The sequence below is a fragment of the Artibeus jamaicensis genome, unplaced genomic scaffold, assembly GCF_021234435.1.
Source record: "Artibeus jamaicensis isolate MK-2021 breed Jamaican fruit bat unplaced genomic scaffold, CSHL_Jam_final contig_471, whole genome shotgun sequence".
In the NCBI taxonomy this organism is placed as follows: domain Eukaryota; kingdom Metazoa; phylum Chordata; class Mammalia; order Chiroptera; family Phyllostomidae; genus Artibeus; species Artibeus jamaicensis.
In genome coordinates this window covers 5,710,471-5,735,491 of record NW_026521850.1, presented here as the reverse complement: position 1 = coordinate 5,735,491, position 25,021 = coordinate 5,710,471, and the positions used below count along the sequence as shown (strand labels likewise).

At 51.8% G+C, this 25,021-nt stretch overlaps 1 protein-coding gene across 9 annotated transcripts in view; it reads left to right on the top strand.

The window, feature by feature from the left end:
• ODF2 (outer dense fiber of sperm tails 2) overlaps positions 1-22,012 on the top strand; it is a 32,473-nt gene extending 10,461 nt beyond the window's left edge. For all 9 annotated transcript variants that reach the window (XM_037150827.2, XM_037150700.2, XM_037150639.2 and 6 more), the window contains 16 exons: positions 419-579; positions 1,285-1,414; positions 1,989-2,120; positions 4,050-4,121; positions 5,652-5,723; positions 5,845-5,961; positions 6,568-6,753; positions 7,244-7,353; positions 9,064-9,199; positions 15,638-15,748; positions 15,916-16,020; positions 16,967-17,125; positions 18,437-18,537; positions 19,966-20,128; positions 20,556-20,681; positions 21,104-22,012. In XM_037150827.2, the coding sequence (XP_037006722.1) occupies positions 419-579; positions 1,285-1,414; positions 1,989-2,120; positions 4,050-4,121; positions 5,652-5,723; positions 5,845-5,961; positions 6,568-6,753; positions 7,244-7,353; positions 9,064-9,199; positions 15,638-15,748; positions 15,916-16,020; positions 16,967-17,125; positions 18,437-18,537; positions 19,966-20,128; positions 20,556-20,681; positions 21,104-21,292 (2,070 nt within the window). In that variant the 3' untranslated portion in view covers positions 21,293-22,012. The remainder of the gene's footprint in view (positions 1-418; positions 580-1,284; positions 1,415-1,988; positions 2,121-4,049; positions 4,122-5,651; positions 5,724-5,844; positions 5,962-6,567; positions 6,754-7,243; positions 7,354-9,063; positions 9,200-15,637; positions 15,749-15,915; positions 16,021-16,966; positions 17,126-18,436; positions 18,538-19,965; positions 20,129-20,555; positions 20,682-21,103) is intronic.
• The last annotated feature ends 3,009 nt before the right edge of the window (positions 22,013-25,021 follow it).

The window sequence follows — 25,021 nt, the reverse complement described above, 5'->3', positions numbered from 1 at the left end:
CGCTACGTGGCCTGTGTCTTTAATCCTCCACCCCGCACTTGGGGCCCACAGCCCCTCCTAGGAACCTGGGGCTGGCTGCCTGGCAACAGCCCTCACTTCCGCCGGAGCCCACAGCACAGGGGCCATATTGTCCCATCTCTCCTCCAATTGAACGATGGGTTTGTGTCCTGGCTCGGTCCCCAACCAGCGAGCCACTCAGGCTCTCTGCACTCGGTCTCCTCAGTAATGAGGAAATGACAGGTCTAGCACCTGCCCAGGGTCTTGGGGACAATGAACCAAGATTGTACCCAGAAGCACCGAGTGCTTGGCAGCTCTCACTTAGAGGTGCCCCGAATGTGGCCCGAAGCAGTGGGCCTGGCAATGTGGCGGAGACGATGGGCTGCCCCTCAGTGGCCCCTGCCTGCCTGCCCCCACACAGGTCAAGATGCAGAAGGATGAGCGCCAGATGGCCAAGAGGTTCCTCGAGGAGCGGAAGGAGGAGCTGGAGGAGGTGGCCCAGGAGCTGGCCGAGACCGAGCACGAGAACAATGTGCTGAGGCACAACATCGAGCGCATCAAGGAGGAGAAGGACTACACCATGTGAGTGGGCCCCGCCCTGGAGGTCGGTCCCTCCTGTTACCTGATTGTGGTGCGAGGGAAGAGGGATCCCCCATGGTGTGTGTGGGGGGGGCAGGGGAGCCTCTCTGGAAAATGCAGTGTTTAAGGGGTGTTCTGTAGATGGTTAGGCAGGTGGGTGCTGGGGAACATTTTGCGTGAAGGCCCCAAGATGGGAGGATTCTGCGACTGAGAAGTGGAAAGCAGGCCAGAGTGAGGAGAGAGGGTGGGCAGAGGGGAAGGGGTGCCACGGAGTTTGGCAAGGGCCGGTTCATGGCAGCCACTTTGAGGTGTTTGCATGGCGGGCAGTTGGGAACCACAGAAGGGTTTTCAAAGCAGGGAGTGGTGTGAGCAGACTGGCTCCAGTTGGAGAGTGGGTGGGAGGGCTCCAAAGCTGATCAGAAGCTGGTTAGGAGGTCATGACCCAGGGCAGAGGTGATGCTCATGGCTGAGACACAAGCAGGACTGTGAGTGACATTATGTGACCTGGTGTGGAAGTCCTGCTTTGGTTGCCATGTGTCTTTCTAGAAGGCTACTTGGGCAAGAGGGCCTGCCCTTTCCCCTCCCCCACCGTCCCCTGACCAGGAGATAAGCCTCACAGGGCATTGTGAGGCGGGCCTCAGGGCCTCAGAGCTCAGGGTGGGCAGGGGCCTGAGTGGGCTCAAAGAGCCCTATTCTTTCTGGCCCCAGGCTTCAGAAGAAACACCTCCAGCAGGAGAAGGAGTGCCTCATGTCCAAGCTGGTAGAGGCTGAAATGGATGGGGCTGCCGCTGCCAAGCAAGTCATGGCCTTGAAGGACACCATCGGAAAGCTGAAGACGGTGGGTGGCAGGCAGGCCAACCTCGCTCTGGGACTGGGCCCAGAGGGGGCAGTCACAAGCTGGGGTGGGGGCTTTGCGCAGTCATTAGGCTGACTTTATGACATCTCCAGGCCGGGGGAGGGCACATGTAACTCCTCAGACCCACCCCCCACTCTCACACTGGAGGCCTGACCCTCGAGGATGACGTCTGGTGGCCAGGGCCTCTAAGGGGAGACCTCATTATGGGTCTCCTGGGATCACTCAGCCATCCAATTCCTGCAAGTACAGTATCAGCCACCAGGTATTGCCTGTCCTTCTGTGCTTCCTCCAGGAAGCCTGCCCTGACTGCACTCTCCCACAGCGAGCTCCCAAATCCCCTTCTCCACTTATCGCTGTCAGCAGGCTTGGATCCTGCCTGTCCTTCCAGGTCCGCCACCTCCAGGGACCCTGCCCTCACCCCCCTGGCCCTGTACACAGCCCAGCTCTTCTTGCCTGGGCTTCCTGGTCCCAGCTCCTCTCAAGTCCCCCATGTGGCCTGTCTCTGCTGTCCCCTCCCTTCTCCCCCACCCTGGGTTGACTGCTTGCTGTCCTCCAGGAGAAACAAATGACTTGCTCAGACATCAATACCCTGACGAGGCAGAAGGAACTTCTCCTGCAGAAGCTGAGCACGTTTGAGGAGACCAACCGCACCCTCCGAGACCTGCTGAGAGAGCAGCACTCCAAAGAGGTGAGCTCCTGGCTCCTGCCTCGAGTGGACTCGGCGCCACGCCGGGCCGCGTTCCACCCTTCGGCAGCCCGTGCCCATCCTCTCTGAACCTCGGTCCCTTCCTCTGGAGGAAGTGTTGTGGGTGCCTGTTGTACGGAAAGGGCTGTGGGAAGATTTGACTCAGTTGTTCACGTAAAGTGCTGGCACTCGGTAGATGTGGAAGCTGGTGGCACAGGAGGGACCTTCGGAGTCAGGAGGAGGGCAGCGGGGAGGCGGGCCGGCGGGCGGGTCGGCCTGTTCCAGGGTAAAACGAGTGATGTAGCGTGGCGTACCCAGGGTCCAGCTTTCTGAAGAAGACCTCCTCCCCAGAGTTCAGTCCCTCTTATGTCTCCTTTCGCGATGACTCCTCGTCTCCCTCCCCTCCGAGGGGACTTGATCTTGATAGTTTCGTCGCTTACATAAGTATGTGTCCCTAAGCAACATCTGGTTTTGAGGAGCAAGTTTTCAAACTTTACATAAGTGGCATTATTCCACATATACTCTATTGAGGTTTCTTTTTTACTCAGTATTTTTATAAAATGTGTCTGTTTTTGATTTTGTTATCATTTTTTAATTTTAATTTTTTAAATTCTTTTTTAAATTGTATTTTTTCCATTATTGCTCCCCCCCTACCTTCTTTCATCTCCTCCCATACCCCCTCCTCCCCAGATTATTCATCTGTTTTTATCCTTGTGGCCGAAGGTAATTGATTTCCACTCCTTTCTTCCATTCCACGACGATACCACCACTCACATATCCATTCTTCTGTCGATGGGGTCCCAGTTTCTTTTGCTTGTTTGCCATCACGAGCACTATTACTCTGAGGAAAACTACAAGCAGTGCCACTCATGAGCGCTATCGTGGTGGGCTGGAGAGTTTCTGGGACATATTTCTAAGAATTTTACTAGTTATAGTAAAATTAGTCTCTTAAAATTGTAATAACTTTTACTTCTAACTCAGTGTTTTCTGGTGGGTGATCTGTACCTCTCTGATTCGTGGCGGCCGAAACGCCCCGCAGAAAGCCCCTCGTGGGTGTGACTCTAGGGAGGCCTTCAGACATGCCCAGCGATGGCTACTGCAGTTGCAAAACCCGGGCTGAACCTTACGGCCCGGAGGTTAGGGGGAGCCGAGAGGTGCAGTGGGAAGCGGGCGAGCAGTGGCCGGGAGAGGCGGAGAGCGCAGACTGCTCCCGGACGGTGCGGGGGGTGCCTTTAGGGTGATGAAGATGTGCCGGCACTAGGTGGTCGTGAGGGGTGCACAATATTGCAGCCGTACTGTAGGCCATGGGATTTTATACTTAATAGTTAAAACGGTAAAGTTTGTGTTAGAGATATTTTACCATAATTTAAAAAAACTAGTTATGAAATGTACCCAAAACAGTTGCATTGTACATTTTAAATGGGTGACTTATATGGTATCTGAATTTATGTCTCAGTAGAAGTATTTTTTTTCAAGATTTACTTATATATTTATCTTTAGAGGGGAAGGGAAGGAGAGAGGGAGAGAAACATCAATGTATGGTTGCCTCTCATGAGTCCCCTGCTAGGAACTGGCCCGCAACCCAGGCATGTGCCCTGACTGGGAATCGAACCAGTGACCCTTTGGTTTTGAGGCCTGTGCTCAATCCACTGGGCCACACCAGCCAAGGCAAGATACTATTTCTCCACGTGTCGCTCCATATAAATGCCTGGAGGAGGATCAGGCGGGACAGGCCCCAAGCTAATAACAGTAGGATTGGGGTGAGGGGGGCTTTAGCTTTATCCATGTTCACCAATTATTTTATAATAAGAATGTAACTTTTTTAATTTCATAATTAAAAGTGTAATTTTAGAAGAGGAGAAGAATCGATAGGCTGTAGCCACCTGGGTTTGTCGTCTAATGACTTGGCTTTCCCTTTGCCTTCCCTGGAAGGATTCCGGCAGGATGATGGAGCAACAGGGAGCCCTTCTGAAACGGCTGGCGGAGGCAGACTCCGAGAAAGCGGTACGTCGGGCGCCCCTGCCCGCTCCCGTGGGGCACCCTGGGAAAGCCGCAGGTGCTGAATGGAGGCAGGACGGCTGCACACCCGCTCACACGTTCCTCTGGGTCTTAGTTTCATGGTCTATAAAATGGGCTGCTGTCCCCTGTCCTACCTGCCCTACTGGGCTCATCTAGTCGAGCAGTGGAGAGCTTGAGCCACCAAGCTGCACGTCACCCTGAGAGATGGTGATGAGGACGATGGATTTACAAATCGCCGTCTGTCACCTGAATTTCCATATTCGTACTGTGGATGGAAAGCCATCCAAAGGTGAAGACTTTAGACTCAACGATTCCAATTCTAGGAATGCCTCCCAAGTCAGCATGTTCCAAAATCTACTCCATGGAACCCTAAGTTCCTCCAGATGTTAACGGGTGCAAATAGAAGAGGAGGGGGGAGGGGTCCACAGGCAGACAAATCTGGAGACTCCTGGCTGGCCGGACACACAGTCCGGCAGGTTCGTCAGCCCCGGGACCCCTTGCGCCTTTGGTGCCTTAGCGCCCGGCGTGCTCCCCAGGGTTTGGCCCTCAGGGCCCAGTGCCTCGCGGCACGTCTGTGCGCAAACTTCAGTGGTCAGGTGGCGATGTCTAACCCTGCACTCCCAGCCGGGGGGCTTTGTCACACTGGGACGTATCAGCACCTGGAAACGTGATGCTGCTGTTTCAAAGGCCGTGGGAGATATAATCACAAATGTGGCACATGTGGGGATGTAGATTACAGAGGAAAATAAACAGGTGTCTTCTCACCGTGCGTTGTCTCTGGGTTGGGGTTGGGGGCTTCTTTAGCGTATTTCTGTGCGTATTTCAGTGTTTCCCACAATTAATGTTATCTTATTTTATTAATTTGTCATTTTTATTTTACATTGTTATGTGAAATTACCTCTTGCCATGCCCCCAACCAGGGACCTGGCCCACAACCCAGGCATGTGCCCTGACTGGGAATCCAACCGGCAACCTTTTGGTTCCTAGGCCAGCATTCCAGCCACTGAGCCACACCAGCCAAAGAATTTTTATCTTAAGAAACTTAAAGATAAATTTTTTATTTATCTTTAAAAAATAAATAAAATTTTATTTATTTTTAAAAAGATTTTATTTATTTATTTTTAGAGAGGGGGGAAGGGAGGGAGAAAGAGAAGGGGAGAAACATCAATGTGTGGTTGCCTCTTGTGCGCCCCCTACTGGAGACCTGCCTCAAAATCCAGGCATGTGCTCTGATTGGGAATCGAACTGGCAACCCTTTGGCTCGCAGGCTGGTACCCAATTCACTGAGCCATACCAGCCAGGGCACCTTATTTTAAATTACAAAATAAGTATGTGTTTACTGTCTTTGACATTTAATTAAGATGTTAGTTGTTTTCTGCCAGGGTCTCTGTGACATGGGCCAATGTATTTGGCACCTTGGGCACCAGTGGCCAGGTCCTCCCAGGAGTGTCTCCTTTCTGGCCTGGGCTCCCTAGCTTCTCCCAGGGAGCTCATGAAGGTGTGTGTTCTCCGCAGCGGCTGCTGTTACTACTGCAAGATAAGGACAAGGAGTTGGAAGAGCTCCTCCAGGAAATACAGTGTGAGAAGGTACTGTCCCCAGCGGTTGCTCCTCCTTATGGGCTGGCAGAGCCCTGCGGGTGGAGTGCGCTCTGGAGTTGGAGACCTGGGTTCGAGCTCTGGCTCTGTCATTTTCTCCATCTCTGCAAAGGCTCAAGCAAAGACAGCATCCGAGCTCTCTAAGTCCATGGAGACCATGCGTGGGCACTTGCAGGCACAGCTTCGGTGCAAGGAGGCAGAGAACAGTCGCCTGTGCATGCAGATCAAGGTGCCTGCTGGCTGCATGGGTGGGGAAGATGCGGGAAGGGGCCTTCAGTCCAAGGGCGGTAGCCTGGCCGAGGCTGTCGCACTCAGTGAGGCTTTGCCCGGGAGGACTGTGGGGCAGCTGCTGCCAAAGCACTTGTACTTCAGAGAGACTCTGGGACGCTGGCAAGGTGGACCCGGAGGTCCTGGGCGCCCTTCCCAGTAGTGAGTGGGCCGGATTTCCTGGCCCTGAGCCCGTCACTTTGTCCCTTAGGCCCATTCTCCTAAGGATCCATGGGGAGGAGGGACAGTCTCAAATGCTGATTGTGTCTGTAAGCCAGGGACCCTCTGAAGTCACAGCTCTGCTGAGGGACAGGGACGTAACAAGAGAGTTCTCATGTGAAGACCCGTTGGGTTCAGTGACCCAGGGAGGGCTGTGGAGAGCTTGGGAAGGGCCCGCGTCTCTGGTCTGTGTTTGGGGAGCCACAACCCCCCACAGTTCATGACCTGTTCTTTCTCCCTCTCCCTCATTCCCTCTGCGCTCTGGTCCCCTTTTCTCCCTCTCTCCCCTTGACTCTCTCCCTCGCCCCACCCTCCTCCCCCAATCTGCCCCCTGGCTCCCCGCACCCAGAACCTGGAACGCAGTGGGAACCAACACAAGGCGGAAGTGGAAGCCATCATGGAGCAGCTGAAGGAACTGAAGCAAAAGGGAGACCGAGACAAAGAGTCCTTGAAGAAGGCCATCCGAGCCCAGAAGGAACGAGCCGAGAAGAGTGAGGAGTACGCTGAGCAGCTGCACGTGCAACTTGCCGACAAGGTAGCAGCCGTGTTGAGGCGGGCCGCTCCGAGGCGGCTTGGGTGGGTGGGTAGATGGGTGGGTAGCAGATGGGTGGCTGAATGCAGGTGGTTTGGGTGGGCGGAGGCAGAGTCTGGATATAGGTGGCCGGGGGCGGGGTGGAGGTGCGTGGACGGAAAACGGCGGTGGAGAAGGGCCAAGGAGCTGGTAGGGTGGATGGCTGGGGAGGGGGCGGTAGTGAAGGGATGAAATGGGCGAGGGATGACAGTGGGGTTGGGTGGCTGGCTGGAGATGACCAGAGGGTCATTGGATAACTTCGCCACATCAGTACTGCAGGTAGGAATGACGGTTGAGGAAGGGTGTGCAGCGGTGCACGTGACCCCTGGGGATCTAGAGCCTCCCCGGCCTCCCACTGCTGCCCTCGGGGTGAGGGGTAGGGGGTCGCCCAGGGCGACCCAACACCCTCAGCGCTGTCACCAGGCTGATGGGCCCTGTGGTCCTGTGTTCCCAGGATCTTTATGTCGCAGAAGCTCTGTCCACTCTGGAATCATGGAGGAGCCGCTACAACCAAGTGGTGAAAGACAAGGGGGACCTCGAGCTGGAAATTATTGTCCTGAATGAGTACGTCTGTGTTAGGAGGGGGAGCGAGGGCACGCAGAGGGAGGTGGGTACGCAGGAGAAAGGAGTCTAGCAGCCTAAGGCATCTCACGTGGCTGCCATTCGGTCTCCTGGTCAAGGGCTGCCCTTTGCTGCTGCGGGCAGCCCTGAGGTGGGCTTTCTGGTTGGGCTCCAGCCCCAGTCCCTGGGTCCTCGTCCCCAGCATTTCTGTGGAGGAAGGGGCTGGGCTTCTCTAGTCACGGAGGCTGGGCCTGACCTGGGTCCTAATCTGCACAGCACAGGACATGGGCACAGGAACACCGGTCACCTCGTGCCTGTCCTTGGGGACCAGAGGGCCCGTGACCCTTGTAGCTCTCTCTGCTGTTTGCCAACCAGTCAGCAGGGCAGAGGTATGGCCTGGGAGTAGAGGACAAAAGTGGCCGCACTGAGTACTCTGCAGTGACCGTTCAGACGTTCCCAGTGTCAGCAGTGTTCACTCATTTAAACATATTTACTGAGCACCTGCTATACGCCAGGCCCTGTGCTGGCCTTTAGGGGTTACAGCAGTTAGAAAAATGCATCCTCTGCTTCCATGGAGGTAACACTGAACCCAAAGAGAGGGGCTGCGCCCCGGGGCCAAGGACAGGTCACAGGAGACTGCCTCAGTCTCCAGGTCACACAGGTCTTCCTGGAGGAAATGTCATTCACTGCGTTGAACTCGATTTAGCAAACACTGTCCTGAGAACCTGCTGTGCGCCGGGCCTGTGCCAAGTGCGACTCTCAGAAGGTTCTCCGTCCCACGGGAGAAAACATAATTAAGATAGAAGGGATGTGTGGTGCGGCTGAGAGGGGTATGGGGAGAGATAACTCTGAGGAAGGAAGCCTGAACTGGGGTTTTACGGGCGAGTAGGAGTTCGCCAGGTAAAGTAACGTGGTGTGTATGCTTGGGCCTGGTCATTGCCCAGGAGTGTTTGCTGCCTGAACCGTACGTGATCGGTACTGAGAACACACACCCCGGGAAGGTTCTGTACTGAGCCTGCGGTCAAGGTAGATAGATGAGGGGCATCTGTGAGCACCAGCGCTCCCCTGAGGCTGTCTCTGCTCCTGCTGATTTCCCTGCCATGTGACTGGGGGGAGGGGCACCAGGCAGAAGGGTAGCCTGCTGCTGAATGGGCTCCTTTCCCGCTGTTGCTGTTTCATTTACATTCTTTGTAATACCCGCCTGAGCTGGGTGAGGGCTCACACACGTGAACAAGCCAATCACGATCACCACACCTGCCCTTGCCTGGGAGGTGGGGAGCCCCAGTGTGATATGTCCCGGAGGGAGAGGGATGCCTGGGGCATGGTGTCCCTGACCACCCAAGCGTGGAGTTCTGTCCTAACTTCAAGACCTGATTGGCTGAGAGACCCAGGGGGTGCTGTGGGGAGCTGGGAGGTGGTCGGGTCTCTAGTCCTTGACTTCAGGAAGTGTGTTGGCCTTGTGCGAGAAGACCGGTAGGGGGAGACAGTCTCAAAGGTGGCTATGAGAGGCGGGGTACGTGGGAACGCCCCAAGCAGCCATGGCAGGACCGCGCATGGGCTTCCCGGGGTGGAGGCCTGGGAGCAGACAGGGGTTCACGAGGTGGGAGACGGCCTGGGGAGGAGCACTCGGCCCCGCTCTCCCACGAAGACCTGGGCTCCTCAGAGCCTGTGTAATTGATTCTCCCTGTCTGCTTTCACTTTGTCACCTTCCAGCCGAGTGACAGATCTCGTAAACCAACAGCAAACCTTGGAGGAAAAGATGCGGGAAGACCGGGACAGCCTGGTGGAGAGACTACACCGGCAGACGGCCGAGTATTCCGCGTTCAAACTGGAGAACGAGAGGCTAAAGGTCTGTTGTGCGAGCCGGGGCTGGGACAGGTAGGGGGACTGCAAAGGGGCCGGTGGCTGGGCCCCAGCGATGACCACGAGGGTCCTCAGAGGCCCTGGAGGGAAGAGCATGATTAAGAAGCTCTGGAGTCAGGAAGGCCCGGATTCAGGTCCTTCCTCTGCCCCTTACCAGCTGCAGGACTGGGGTGAGACCTCTGCCCCTTCATTGCTGAGGTTTCTGTAGCGAGAGGAAATGAGGCCCCGGTGAGACTGGTGAGGCACGTGAAGTGTGCAACGTGACGCACCCGCCGTGCCTGTGCACTACACCTGACTTGGAGGCGAACCTTGACTCTCCTGGGGCACTGCTGGGCCCCCTCACATGAATTAATTCTCCGTTTAATCTCCCGGTACTGAGATTATTGTCTCTATAGATAGAATGAGGAAACTCAGGCTTAGAGAAAGGTCAAGTTTCTTGCCAAGATTTTGTCCCTGGAAGTTTTGGGGTTGGGATTTGAACCGAGTCCGAGTCGGGAGCTGTAGCTCTCAACCACTGGCTACGTACCCTCCTAGGGCTCCCGGGGCGAGATGCACCTGGATAGGGGTCGCCATCTCAGAGCCGGCTTTGACCTGGCTTTTCAGTTAATCTGGCAGTAACATCTAGGGGTGGTTTCTGTTTTTTTGGGGTTTTTTTTCTTCTTTTTTTTTTTTTATCAAGAGAAACTATTCCTTGGCCCAAATATGCATGTTTTGTAGTTCAGGAAAACAGGTTCAGACAAACTTCCATGTAATTCACCCCAAAGGAATTCTTTACGTCCCAAGGTCATTTTGCCTTCTGAGAGATGGCAGCCTTCCTCACCTCCCCAGAACCTTTCCTGGGACCCTAATTTCTGTAGGAATCTGCGTGTGCCTGCTTTCCGGGTTCAGCCACACCAAACTTACGGGAAGCTGCGACCCCCAGGACACAAGGCATCTCCCACAGTATGAAACCACAGAGGCTTGGCCAGAAGGCTGTGCAGCCGAGGTCTTGTCAGCGCTGGAAGGCACGGTAGTCGTGTTCCCTGCGACACCAGCATCCTTGCTGATGGAGAAATGGACGGCTAGGGTTATTTCTTTTTCACTGAGCTTTGTGCCTAGCTTTTTCTCGGTGTCGTGTTTCTGAAAGTTGCCCACGTGGTGCGCGGTGGCTTATTCATTCTCAGTGCTATATCACATGACCACGCTGTCCTATGTTCCTCTGGGGTCGGACGTTTGGGTTGTAGAACATCTTTCCTTTTTTAAAAAAAAAATTTTTATTGATTATGCTGTTACAGTTGTTCTATTTCCCCCCCCTTCATTCCCCTCCACCCTACCCCCCCGTCCCCACCATTACCCCCCCTTTAGTTTATGACCATGTGTCTCAAGTCCTTTAGATTCTATATTTCCCATGCTATTCTTGCCCCCCCATCTATTTTCTATCTACTGTTTATGCTACTTATTTTCTGTACCTTCTCCCCCCTTCTCCTCCCCCCACTCCCCTGTTGCTAACCCTCCTTGAGATCTTCATTTCTATGTTTCCACTCCTGATCTAGCTGTCTTTTTAGTTTGCTTTCGTTTTAGGTGTGGTTGTTAATAACTGTGAGTTTGCTGTCCTTTCACTGTTCATGTTTCTTTAACTTCTTTTTCTTAGATAAGTCCCTTTAACATTTCATATAATAAGGGCTTGGTGATGATGAACTCCTTGAATTTGATCTTATCTGAGAAGCACTTTATCTGTCCTTCCATTCTAAATGAAAGTTTTGCTGGATAGAGCAATCTTGGTTGTAGGTCTTTGGATTTCATGACTTGGAATACTTCTTTTTTTTTTCTTTCTTTTTTTCTTTTAATTTATTTTTTTAAATTGATTATGCTGTTACAGTTGTTCTATTCCCCCCTTCATTCCCCTCCACCCTGCCCCCCCTCCCCACCATTACCCCCCTTTAGTTTATGTCCATGTGTCTCAAGTCCTTTAGGTTCTATATTTCCCATGCTATTCTTGCCCCCCCATCTATTTTCTATCTACTGTCTATGCTACTTATTTTCTGTACCTTCTCCCCCCATCTCCTCCTCCCACTCCCCTGTTGCTAACCCTCCTTGAGATCTTCATTTCTATGTTTCCACTCCTGATCTAGCTGTCCTCTTAGTTTGCTTTCGTTTTAGGTGTGGTTGTTAATAACTGTGAGCTTGTTGTTCTTTCACTGTTCATGTTTCTTTAACTTCTTTTTCTTAGATAAGTCCCTTTAACATTTCATATAGTAAGGGCTTGGTGATGATGAACTCCTTGAATTTGATCTTATCTGAGAAGCACCTTATCTGTCCTTCCATTCTAAATGAAAGTTTTGCTGGATAGAGCAATCTTGGTTGTAGGTCTTTAGATTTCATGACTTGGAATATTTCTTTCCAGCCCCTTCTTGCCTGTAAGGTCTCTTTTGAGAAATCTGCTGACAGTCTGATGGGGACTCCTTTGTAGGTGATTGTCCCCTTAGCTCTTGCTGCTTCTAGGATTCTCTCCTTCATTTTAATTTTGGCTAATGTAATTGTGATGTGCCTTGGTGTGTTTCTTCTTGAGTCCAACTTTTTTGGTACTCTCTGAGCTTCTCGGATTTCTTGGAAGTCTATTTCCTTTGCCAGATTGGGGAAATTTTCTTTTATTATTTGTTCAAATAAGTTTTCCACTGGTGGCTGTCCCTTTCCCCCTTCTGGTACCCCTATAATTCGGATATTGGAGCGTTTAAAGATGTCCTGGAGGTTCCTAAGACTCTCCTCATTTCTTTGAATTCTTGCTCCTTGACTCTTTTCTGTTTGGCCATTATTTGCTTTCTTCTGGTCCACTCCACTGATTTGAGTCCCAGTTTCCTTTTCATCGCTATGGGTTTCCTGTGGAATTCCATTCATTTCCATTAGTTTAGCCTTCATATGTTTCTCTAATTTGTGGCTATAATCAACCAGATCTGTGAGGATCCTGATGACCAGTGTTTTAAACTGTGCGTCTGAGAGTTTTGCTATTTCTTCGTCGCTTAGATTTATCTCTGGGGCTTTGAGGTCTTCCTGCGACATTTTTGGTCTGTTCTGGCCCTTTAAATGTGAGAAGTGGAGCCTTGGACTCCCAGGTTGCTGGGTTGTGACGCTGTATGTGGGGGCGTGGTCAGAGCGGGGAAATGGCGGCGCCCTCTGCCGCAGCCAGTCCAACCGCCCACTCCCTCGCCTGTCCACGCGCGCAGTCAACACGCAGCACCGCCTCCCCACTGTCTCCTCTGCAGTCGCTCACCCGGTGGGTTGCTCGGTCGCTCACTAGGTCCAATCCTGCGTTTGGAACTCATGTGTCTGGATTCGCGCGTCTGGATTCCGCGCCTGGGTCCGTCCGACTGGAGTCCTCCTGTGCAATCCCTCACCAGCCGCCGGTTTCACCCCTTACTGGTCGGGCTGAAGAATTTGTTGTTAACGGACTTCCGAAAAGTTCAATTTTCCGTGTTCTGGTTGTGTTTTCTGATGCTAATATTTAGTTGTCCCTAAACTTGGTTGTGTGAGAAGGCACGGCACATCCACCTATACCTCCATCTTGGCGGAAGTCTGGAATACTTCTTTCTAGCCCCTTCTTGCCTGTAAGGTCTCTTTTGAGAAATCCGCTGACAGTCTGATGGGGACTCCTTTGTAAGTGACTGTCCCCTTAGCTCTTGCTGCTTCTAGGATTCTCTCCTTCATTTTAATTTTGGCTAATGTAATTATGATGTGCCTTGGTGTGTTCCTTCTTGGGTCCCACTTCTTTGGTACTCTCTGAGCTTCCTGGATTTCCTAGAAGTCTATTTCCTTTGCCAGATTGGGGAAATTCTCCCTTTATTATTTGTTCAAATAAGTTTTCCACTGGTGGCTGTGCCTTTCCCCCTTCTGGTACCCCTATAATTCGGATGTTGGAGCGTTTAAAGATGTCCTGGAGGTTCCTAAGACTCTCCTCATTTCTTTGAATTCTTGCTTCTTGACTCTTTTCTGTTTGGCCATAATTTGCTTTCTTCTGGTCCACTCCATTGATTTGAGTCCCAGTTTCCTTTTCATTGCTATTGGTTTCCTGTGCAATTCCATTCATTTCAAGTAGTTTCGCCTTCATATGTTTGTCTAATTTGTGGCTATAATCAACCAGTTCTGTGAGGATCCTGATCACCAGTGTTTTAAACTGTGCGTGTGAGAGTTTTGCTATTTCTTCATCGCTTAGATTTATAGGCTCTGGGGCTTTGAGATCTTCTTGAGCCATTTGTGGTCTGTTCTCGCTCATTAAGTACGAGGAGCGGAGCCTTGGACTCCCAGGTCGCTGGGTTGTGACGCTGTATGTGGGGGCGGGGTCAGAGCAGGAAAATGGCGGTGCCCTCCCTGCCGCTAGCCGAGGGGACCGGCTGGGTCCCGGTCCAATCGCCCACTCCCTGGCTTGTCTATCTGCGCACAAATGCGCGACCACAGTCAACCCGCAGCCCTGCTCCCTCGCTGTTCCCCCCGCGGTTGCTCGCTTGATTGCTTGCTCGGTCGCTCACTAGGTCCAACCCTGTGCCTGGATTCCGCACCTGAGCCCGTCTGACCGAGTTTTCCTGTGCAACCCCGCTCCACCAGCTGCTGGTTTCGCCCCTTACCGGTCAGGCTGAAGAATTTGTTGTTAACAGACTTCTGAAAAGTTCAATTTTCTGTGTTCTGGCTGTGTTTTCTGTTACTAATATTTAGTTGTCTCTAAACTTGGTTGTGTGAGAAGGCACAGCTTATCCACCTATGCCTCCATCTTGGCGGAAGTCTCCTTTTTTTAAAAAAATATTTTATTTACTTCCTTTCAGAGAGAGGGGAAGGGAAGGAGAAAGAGAGGGAGAGACATCAATGTGCGAGAGATAAATTGATCAGTTGCCTCTCACACGCCCCCAGTGAGGACCTGGCCCGGAACCAGGCACGTGCCCTGACCGGGAATGGAACTGGTGCTGCATCCACTGAGCCACACCAGCCAGGGCTGGGCTGTAGAGCATCTTTGTGCATCTGTTGGTGTGCCTGCTGTGTTTCTATAGGCTTTATTCCTTGAGGCAGAATGCCAGGTCGTCTGGTGGTGTGCATGAGCTCGGCTTTGGTAGATGGTACCGTTCAATAAAGTCGTCGTCCAGAGTTACACCCCCATCGGGGGTGCATGAGAGTTACAGTCACTCCACGTGTCCTCGCCCACACTCGGCACTGTCAGCCTTTTCCGTGTTAGTCGCTCTGCTGGGAGCGTGGCGGCATCTCCTGCGTTGCAGTGTGGGTGCTGCCTCCACGTCGAACAGCGGGTGGGTTAGTTACGGGACAGCACGTGTCCGTGTGTTGCAGCACAGTGTGGCTGTTCCGTGAAGTGTGTAGATGAGTTTTTCCTTAGGTACTATAATTACAAAGGTAAAGTCTGCTCATAGTAAAAATGTAAACCGTTACAGACACATGATGTGGAAGTGAAAGGCCTCTGCTAACTGTGGATGTGTATTTTCTGGCCCCTCCCCATGCCGACGTGTATTCAAACACAGACACACCATTCATTCATTCTTCTGCAGCTTGCTTTCCTCCTTCAGCAATACTTCATGAATGTTTTCAGGTCAGGTTTTTTGGGTTTTTTTTTTGAGGTTATATCTCTTATAAATGAATGCTTATTTTTTTATTGTATTGCGATAACATGGTTTATTTTGTCCCACCTGCCAAGGTGAGCATTTGGATGGCAGGAGGACATTTATTGACCTTGGAAGTAGTTCGTAACATAATTGTTGATAAAGCAGTAAGTGCGGTATCATCCCTTCCCTGCTGAAGAACAAAACCGCTACACACCTGTTAGTATGTAGCTGCAAACTGAAGTATCTTGCATCCTGATTCATTTGCATTGGTCTTTTTTTCTTAAAGATTTTATTTATTTATTTTAAAAATTTTTTTAAGATTTTATTTATTTAGTTTTAGAGAGGGGAAGGGAAGGAGAAAGAGGGAGAGTAACATCAATGTGTGGTTTCCTCTTGCATGCCCTGCATTGGGGACCCAGCCTGCAGTCCAGGCGTGTGCCCTGACTGGGAATTGAACTGGCAACCTTTCGGTTCGCAGGCCAGCACTCAATCCTCTGAGCCACTTCAGCCGGGGGTTGTTTTTTTGTTGTTGTTTTTTTTCTTTTGGTCTCATCTCCATTTTCTTTACTGATTATTATTGCTTTTGAAATGAGAACAAGAAAGCATGTGTCCCTTATTTGTATCTGTATTCACTCGAGTTAGTCACATAGGAGCCCTGCCCTGGTGCCTGAGGAAACCACTGGTGTGGGTTCGAACAGCTGCGGCTTCCCTCTGCTGTCCCCTTGGGGTAGGAACTGAGGGTGGGGTGATGACCTGATCTGGACCCTTCTTTTCCCCCCCTATTTATTTATTTATTTGCATTTTTATTTTATGAACCTTCTTGTTGGTTACTCATGGGCCACCTCTTCTAGGCTAGCTTCGCTCCAATGGAGGATAAACTCAATCAGGCGCATCTCGAGGTCCAGCAGCTGAAGGCGTCGGTTAAGAATTACGAAGGGATGATTGACAACTATAAGAGTCAGGTAGGGCCCTGGTACCCCCACCCCCCACCCCCACCAGGGCACCGCCTCACAGCGGGCGGGAGGTGCGTAGCCTCGAGGCCTCTGCTGGGAAGGGCGGGGAGTGGGAGGCGTTTTCCACCGGGACAGTGGCTCTGTCCAGGACGGTCAGATGCTGTGTTGGTCCCTAGGTGATGAAGACCAGGCTGGAGGCTGATGAAGTGGCTGCCCAGCTGGAACGCTGTGACAAAGAGAACAAGATGCTTAAAGATGAGATGAACAAAGAGATCGAAGCGGTACTGCTCCCTCCTTGCTTCCCAGTTCTGTGTCCATCGGTCTGTCCCCCTCGCATTGCCTTGGACCCTCCCTGGTGTGGACAACAAAGATTAACAAATCTTAATGCCGAGCCGCTCCCTCTACTGTCTACGTGCTCTCTTCTTATCTCACTTGTGCTTCTTTATCTCCTTCTCCCTCCTGGTTTTTTTCTTTCTTTCTCCAGTTTCCTTTAAAAAAAAAGTCTCTCCTTGGAGCACCCAGGTGAATTCAAATCCACACATGCGCCTATTTCATTTCATTTGGTGTCTTTATTTTGCACCATCCAAAAAATGTGCCTCCCATCCTATTCCCCAAAGAGCCTTATTCTTCCGGAGATGGCGTGGCTGTCTAGAAGTGAAGGAAATCATCTTAATAGTAACCTTGGAGACGGCTGGTTCCCGGCTCAGCCACTGACTTGTTGCATAACCTTGGGCAAGTCACTGCCCCTCTCTAGTCCTTAGTCTCCTTGTCAAGACAAGGAGGGAACAAAGGCCAGATAGCGCTCACCCTGGCCTCTGACCTGTGTAGCCTTGTGATTGCCTTTGTAGGGGATTGGGAGTTAGGCTAGACTTAAATCTTCAGCTCTAGCTGAGTGACCTTGCGTAAATGAGCCTTTGATCCTCAGTGTCCTTCTGTGGGGAAACAGTACCTACTTTATAGGTTGTTGTATGCATTGAGTAATTCAGAGAGCCCTTAGCACAAAGCCTGGGACCTGGCAGTGTTATTTGTTGAGGACTAGGAGGGGCGTCCCAGTGTGTTCCCAGGAGAACAGCTGGATGCCCTCGGTGGCCTGTGGGAGACCTGTGGATCTTGCGGGATCCTTTTCTAAGGGCCTGAGGGCGGCCCTGCCCTAACTCCAAAGCACTGTGCCTAGGCCCTTCAGCAGCTGGACCCTTCTCACCGTGGGCTTTTCCTCCCCCACTCCAGGCACGGAGGCAGTTCCAGTCCCAGCTGGCTGACCTGCAGCAGCTGCCTGACATCCTCAAGATCACGGAGGCTAAGCTGGCAGAGTGCCAAGATCAGCTGCAGGGCTACGAGCGGAAGAACATCGACCTCACAGCCATCATATCAGATCTGCGCAGCCGGGTAAGGGACTGGCAGAAAGGGTCCCATGAACTGGTCCGAGGAGGGGGCCGCTTACCAAGATGAGCTGCACACCCCACCCCGAGGGAGGACTGCTTCCTTTTTCTTGGCTGCCGGCTCTGAAAGGAATGAGCTATCATCAATGCTGTGAAATAAAAGTCTGGTGTGCCAAATGCCTCGTGTTTGCACGGAGTGATTGTAGTTATAGGAGCCGTCACTCTTCGCAGTTGCTGGGCCCTCCTGCCGTCACCCCGCCCTCCAGAGCTCCAAGTCTCCATCTGCTGCCCCTTCCTGCTCCCTGCAGCTCGCAGCCATGCAGCCACAGGCCCCAGGCCCCGGTGTTCTTCCCTCCGGGTGTTCCCTTGCTTTAGCCGCCTTCCCTACTCGGCACAGCCATCGCCTGGGAATCCGCCCCGAGTCAGGGCTCCCTTTCTCCCCAAGCAGTCCGCCCCCGGGTTGCTGGAGCTGCACCTGCGGGGCCTAAGAGAGTATTTGCCGCCCATGTTCAGTGTGACCTTGGACAAGGCCTTTCCCCTCTTTGACCTGCTTCCTGGTACTACTAATAAAAGTAGCTACCATTTTTGAGCACATGTCCAGCGCTCCACCATTCTCGTTTATTTCTCCCAGGAACTTAGTGAGGTGTACTGTGTTCCCCATTTTACAGAAAGCAGCCCAGGGCACAGAGGGGAGAGGTTATTTCCTGAGGTCCCTGGGCTGATAACGTAATCAACATGGGCTGGAGCGCAGGCAGCTGTCTGGTTCGCCAGCCCAAGTTCTCGGTACTCTGCAGTTTCCCGCCCGCTCTTGAACCTGAGCCTTCTCAGGGCCCTCCAAGCCTAAATATGGAGGCTTCTGAGTACAGCATTCCTCTAGGTAACTTCTCAAACTTGCCGGCCTGAAAGACTCAATAGCTTTGTTGTTGTCCGCCTGCCATTGTCCCCAGTTAAGGGAAGAATGAAGTCATCAGTACCAACAAAATAATTGCTAAAAAGCTCCCTGGTGTGTCCTGTGGGCTGCCATCTGCTCTGCCTCCGTGTCCGCCCCGGACCCCACTGAGTGGCCTCTCCCAATCACGAAAGCATTGTCACGAGTGTTGGGGCTCAAACCTGGCTTCCCTCGCTGAAGGGAAGCCCTCCGTCTTGAGCGGGGCCTAACCTGTCCCTGCTCTCTCTCTCCTGCAGGGTGTGCGTTAAGGCTGAGATGCCTGCTGAGAGCAGCGCGCCTCCTTCCTGGGTGCGGATCACAGGCATCGGAGACGGGAGGGCTGTCCTGGGAAGTTCTTTCGTAAACCAGTCTGTGTTCCTGTCATTTTAGATCGAACATCAGGGGGACAAGCTGGAGATGGCGAGAGAGAAACACCAGGCCTCCCAGAAGGAAAATAAACAGCTGAGTCTGAAGGTGGATGAACTGGAGAGGTTAGAGGCACCTGGTCCCATCTCTGTCCTCTTCCTAGGACCTGAGACTTTCAGCCACTTAGCTGCTTTGGGCTTGGTGTGCGGAAGTGGTTGAGGGACTTGAGGCCCTGGAAGGTACTAGGCAGACCTCAGAGGAAAAGCTGCTTCCAACGCAGTGGTAAGCACCGTGGGAGAGAGGAAGGTGGTCTCCAGCCAGGGGGAGGCTCTGGAACAGTGTGATCAGCACCGGACCGCCGGAGGCACCACCTGCCGGGCATACCAGCCGGCCTGTGCACAGCAGTGGGGGCCTTTCCCCTCCATCCTGCTCAGTGTTCCCGATCATCCCTCCCGAGACTGCTCCGTTACTGTTGGAGGCAGGCAGAGGGCAAGTCTACACCTCCGAGAATCAGAAGCCCTGGCCTTGGGTCCCATTATTTTTAATCCTTTTGGACCTCTGATCACTAATCTGGAGAAAGGGATCAACGCAGGGAAAGCAGTGTAGCCTCTGGGGTTATTGTGAGTCTTCAATGAGATCATCTTCGAAGGGCTTATAGCACATTACCAGGCATGCAAATGTACAGCATAGTTAGTGTACAGTCGGGATTATCCCAACTGAAATATGAGGAGACTGAGCTGGGGAGAGGTTAAGTGACTTGCCCAAGGTTACACACTTGGTACCTGGCAAAGCTTCAACTTAAACACTGCCCAACCACCGCTGTCTTCCTCCAGAGCTGCTAGCATCAGGGCTGGGGCCTTTGCGGGAGACCTGAATGGCCTGAGGTCCTAGGAGGCTGTGACTAGTCATGCAGCCCCCAGAGGTAGAAACTTGAACCCGGCGGTCCCCAGGCCTCCACCTCTGCTCTGCTTTGCTCTGCTGGCCTGCAACCCGCAGCTGGATTCAGCAGGCCTTGCAGAGCTCCTTAAATGGGAACACGCTCCAGAAATACAGTGGGGACGTGCTTGCACATCGAGATGGTCACTGCTGCCCCATGGCTGGTCACACAAGATACGGAGTGGCCCAGCTGAAGTCCCTTTGCTGGAGGAGGCAGCAGTGAACAGAAGAAGTTGAGGGCATGAGCTTTGGCAATAGGCCTGTTGGCTGTGCTGACTTTGGATTTCACGTCTCCGAGGCTGGATTTCTTCACTGTAAAGTGGAGATAATAAGGGAACCCACCTTCCCAAGCTGCCTGTTGCTGGATTACATGGGAGGATGCGTGGTCAGTCTGTGCTTGCTTTTCTGGCTCTTCACACAGCTCTCCAACCAGCTGCTCCAGTTGCAATTCCTTGCCGCCTGGCTGATCAGCAGATTCCTTTGGTTTCTTCCTGTGACTCCTTGGAGATTCCCTGCGTGAGGAGAGCCCTGGTCCGGGGGTGCCTGGCAGCCCCCTGGCAGGGCTGACCAGGATAGCTATGAGGATGAGCAAGATCTGACTGTGTGCTTTCACCTAGGAAACTGGAGGCGACCAGCGCCCAGAATATCGAGTTCCTACAGGTGATTGCCAAGAGGGAGGAGGCAATCCACCAGTCCCAGCTGCGGCTGGAGGAGAAGACTCGAGAATGTGGGGCCCTGGCAAGACAGTTGGAGAGCGCCATTGAAGACGCTAGGAGGCAGGTCGGTCTCGGTTCCATTACTCACTAGCTCTGTGACCTTGGGCAAACCACCTAACTTCTCTGAGCCTAGATTCCCATCTGAAAATGGGCATGGAGTAGTAGTACCTGCCTCGTGAGTTCAATGTCAGGATCAAATGGGCAAAGGGCTTGGCACTTGACTCATGGTTGCTCGTGTAATTGTTGCCTGCGTGGGACTCGGACAGGTCTGCCATGTCTTAGGTGATGGCTCGTGGGGTGTTGGGAAGGGACAGGTAAAGACGGTTGTGGAGGTTGTCCCCATAGTTAGCACCCCGTCTCAGGCTCTGAAGAGCTCTCCATGGTGATGTGCAGGTGTGGTCCTTGAGAGCGGGCAGTGGCAGTGGCCCTGCCTTCCTGCCAGGTGTTCACCCTGTCGGGTAGGCACCTCCACCTCTGATCCTTCTGGGCAGGTGGAACAAACCAAGGAGCATGCAGCTTCCAAGGAACGAGCAGCCCAGAACAAAATCCTGGACCTTGAGACACAGCTGAGCAGGACCAAAACAGAGCTGAGCCAGCTGCGGCGGGGCCGCGAGGATGTGAGTCGGGCTGGGGCGCAGGTGTGGGAGGGGGAGTGGGCTGAGACGTTGGCTTCCCGGGGCCTGCAGGGCAAGGTGATTTGCTGTTTTATGAAGATGATGCGATTTAATTTTTCTCATCCCCAAAGGGTATCCCAGGCAGATCCTTTTTATCATTGTTGGCTTTAAGAATCATTTACATACCATGAAATTCACTCATTTAAATTGTATAATTTGGTCACTTTAGTATATTTGGAGTTGTGCAGTCATCATCCTGATCTAAGCTTAGGATATTGTCAGAAGGAGACCCCGTACCCATAGGCAGTCACTCCCGTTCCCCTCCCTGTCAGCCCCTGGCAGTCACTAATAAAGTCTCTGTGTGGCTGTGGCCTTGTGATTCCGGACACATCCCACACGTGGCCCCCGTGCGTGTCTCCTCTTAGGCCGACCGCCGCTACCAGAGCCGGCTGCAGGACCTGAAAGACCGCCTGGAGCAGTCGGAGAGCACCAACCGCAGCATGCAGAACTACGTCCAGTTTCTCAAGTCGTCCTACGCCAACGTGTTCGGGGACAGCCCTTACGCTGCCTACCTGACCAGCTCTCCCATCCGCTCTAGGTCTCCTCCTGCCTGAGGCCGCCCGGCTGGGCCTGGGGCCAGACTGCGGCCATGGAAACTGATGAGTCCCCAAGCCATGCCCGGAAAGTCTGTTGGCTTTCCTGTCTCTTCCAGTGCTGAAGTGTGTTCAGGATCTTGTCCTTAGCCACTGGCTCCATGGAAGTCCCTAAAGCGGGAGGGATGAAGAAGCAGGAAGCACTTAGTCCCGACCCTCTCCGCAAGCGTTGCCTAATGGAAGTTTTCCACTTCCTTGCCAGGCCTGATTCCCAAATCCACTGCTCCGAGGGAACCAGACTTTAACTTACCTTAGCTTTGCTCATTCCTTTCCAGAGAGGACGTTTGGACTGGACTGGACTTTTCCCTCCAGTCCCATTATAGCCCTCTTTCTAGAAATGTCTTTCTTAAGTATTCTCGGACCTGAGCCAGCAGGAGCTGTCGAGGTCCTGGCCACACATCTTGGACTATGAGCACGTTCACTCCCTCTTCCTTATTCCGTGGGTGCTGTGTTTTCCCCGAGCCCAGGGCAGCCTCTCACACCTGAGTGTCCTTGAGGCCACGTGCTCGGGCTCCACGTGGGCACACTTCACGGTAGACACGCAAGGGCTCACGTGCAGCTGGCCTTGTAAGTGTAATCCCAAGATCACTGATTTTTGTTTCTTTGCCGGGTTTGTATCTGAGGAATGCATTTATCTTTGAAATATTTGTGTTGTTTTACAAAAAGCTTTTCTAGTCAATATTTAAGACTCCATGGCTGATTTTCTTTACCCACCCCCACCCCACTTTTAAAAGTGATTAAGTGAAATGCTGCAAGGGAGCCAGTAAACATTTTTAAAGTGCTCCGTGCACGGAACATAAGGTTCTTCTTTTCATTTTGGCCCAGTTTCTTCTTTGTGGGTGTTCCACGAAATGACGGGGGGGCATTGCTCATTGTTGGGGGGAAGATCGCTTTAGCTGGTAGGAAAAAGATACGTGTATACATTACTGTTTTTAAAATGTTAATTGGTTTGCAAATGATGTATTGGCTATTTTTGTTCTCTCACGCTTTCTTGTATTTAAAAGAAAGAACAAGAAACAAATTTGCTCCCATTGGTTGTCAGATGAACTTTAATTGAAGTATGTTCCTTTGTAGTAGTTCTTTTTTTTAAAATAAGGCTTTAAAAAAAAGATTTTATTTATTTATTTTTAGAGAGAGGGGAAGGGAGGGAGAAAGAGGAGGAGAGAAACATCAGTGTGTGGTTACCTCTCATGCGTCCCCCACTGGGGACCTGGCCCACAACCCAGGCATGTACCCTGACTGCGATTCGAACCAGCAACCTCTTGGTTTGCAGGCCCGTGCTCAATCCACTGAGCTACACCAACCAGGGCTCTTTTGTAGTAGTTTTTAACAAAGCCAGGCATTCCACTGCACTGCTATTGACATCATCTATGATGTCGTGAGAGCAACGGCCATTGACACTGCAGCCTGCAGACTGGGCTGTCCCTGGATTTCTTCAGTGGTTCTAGAGAGTTCTCTAGCTGAAGATCGGTGCTGCAGCTGTCGGGCAATGCTGACAATTTCATCAGAAGTGCTATTTCCACTGTGCTTAATGTTTTTTTTATTAGTTGATTTTTTTTTCTTTTGCTTCTTTCTGTCTTGTGGGGGTTCTCCGAGGGCTTTGAAGACCAGGGCAGAGGTGGGAGGCACTACCTCCGCCTGGGCCTGTCTGTTCTGAATGGTCAGTTTCACTGTCGTCCACAGACCCTTCGATCACTGGTTGCTTTGGCAATGTCAGAGGGGACGGATGTCGGGGGCCAGGACAAATGTAGCCCCAACACCCCCACTGGTGCATCTCTGGAATACAACTTGAGTCTCTTTGGGGTTGAACTTTGGCGGCATGGTGGCAGCGGCTGTTGTTGGATGAACCTGGATTCAGGATGACCGAAGAAAGTCGCACCTAAGCGTCCTCCAAGCAGAAAGCCAAAAGCAACAGATTCTTTAGAGAGAACAAATTTGGAACTATGCTGAAGCCTAACCTTTTCATTGTGGCTGGTACTAGCCTTCTGGGTGATGCAGTCTTGTCCTCTCAGCCACTCCAGCTGGAGTCCAGAACTCCAGGCGACTCCCCATGTCCTCAAGGGCAGCGGGCTCCACCCAGGCATCTGCATTCCATGACCAGATTACTCCCTGCCACCTAGTTTTGGTGACAATTATAGTTTCCAACTGCTCATTTTGCCAAAGAGGTTCTGAAAAAAACAACCGCCAGCCCTGGGTGCGGCTCAGTGGATTGAGTGCAGGCCTGTGAACCAAACAAAAGGTTGCTGGTTCGATTCTCAGGGCACATGCCTGGGTTGTGGGCCAGGTCCCTGATTGAGGGTGTGTGTGTGATTGCCTCTCACACACACGGGAAATTTTTCCTTAAAGAAAAAAAGAAGAGGGGAAGGGAGGGAGAAAGAGGGAGAGAAATATCAATGTATGGTTGCCTCTCTTGGGTCCCCTGCTGGGAACTGGCCCACAACCCAGACGCGTTCCCTGACTGGGAATGGAACCGCGATCCTTTGGTTCACAGGCCCGTGCTCAATCCACTGAGCTACACCAGCCAGGGCAAAATAAGTAAAATCTTTAAAAAACAAAACCAAAACAAGCACAAACTACCACTGCCACAAAGCCAAGCCTGTTTATATACCCTTAACATAAATGGACCTGAATTTAACAATATGTGAAAGATTTTCCCAAGAAAGGATGGGGCAAACTTATATCAACGTGCATACCTGTTTATGTAACTCATTCTTATTTTCACCAAACTAGTGAACACAGTGCAGGGCACTGGTACTTATGCCTGTGTGGTAAATCCCTCTCAGAGTCCATTGCTGGGACTCTGTCAACAACATTGTTTTATTCTGTCCAGAGAGTTTATTAAACCTGAAGTAATAAAAAGTGTTCATATTGCTTCAAACCCCAACTACAAGCCTACCACAAAGCAGGCAAAAGAAGAGTCAAGCCCCAGCCCAGTAGGTCAGTTAGACTGTCATCCCAATACACTCAAGTTGCAGGTTCGATCACAGGTCAGGGCACACAGAATCAAACAATGGTCGCATAAATACTGAGTAAATAGAAAAACAAATAGACGTTTTTCTCTCAACTTTTTTTAATTTGAAAAAAGTAAAGTCCTAACTAAAGCTGGCTCTGGTTGATGTTGAACCGCATTTGATTTTTTTGTGCTGTAATTCACACACCATAAAATTCACCTTTAAAAAAAAGATTTTATCCGTGGCTGGTGTAGCTCAGTGGATTGAGCATGGGCTTGCAAACCACAGGATTGAAATTTGATTCCCAGCCAGGGCACGTGCCTGGGCTGCAGGCCAGTTCCCAGCAGGGGACGCATGAGAGGCAACCATACATTGATATTTCTCTCCTTCCCTTTCCCTCTAAAGATAAATAAATAAAATCTTTAAAAAAAAAGATTTTATTCCTAGAGAGCAGGGAAGGAAGGGAGAGAGGGAAGGAAACATCTATGTGTGGTTGCCTCTTGTGCCCCCAGCCCAACAGGGTCCTGGCCAGCCCCTGACCAGGAATCGAACAGGCAACCCTTTGGTTCACAGGCCTGTGTTCCATCCACTGAGCTATACCAGCTGGGGCTCACCTTTATAAAATGTAGAAATTTAGTGTTTTTCACACGTATTCACAAAGTCGTGCTAACTTTACATTTTCATCACCCCCAAAAGAAAATTCTTCAGCACCCACTCTCCATTACCCTGGCCCCAGCCC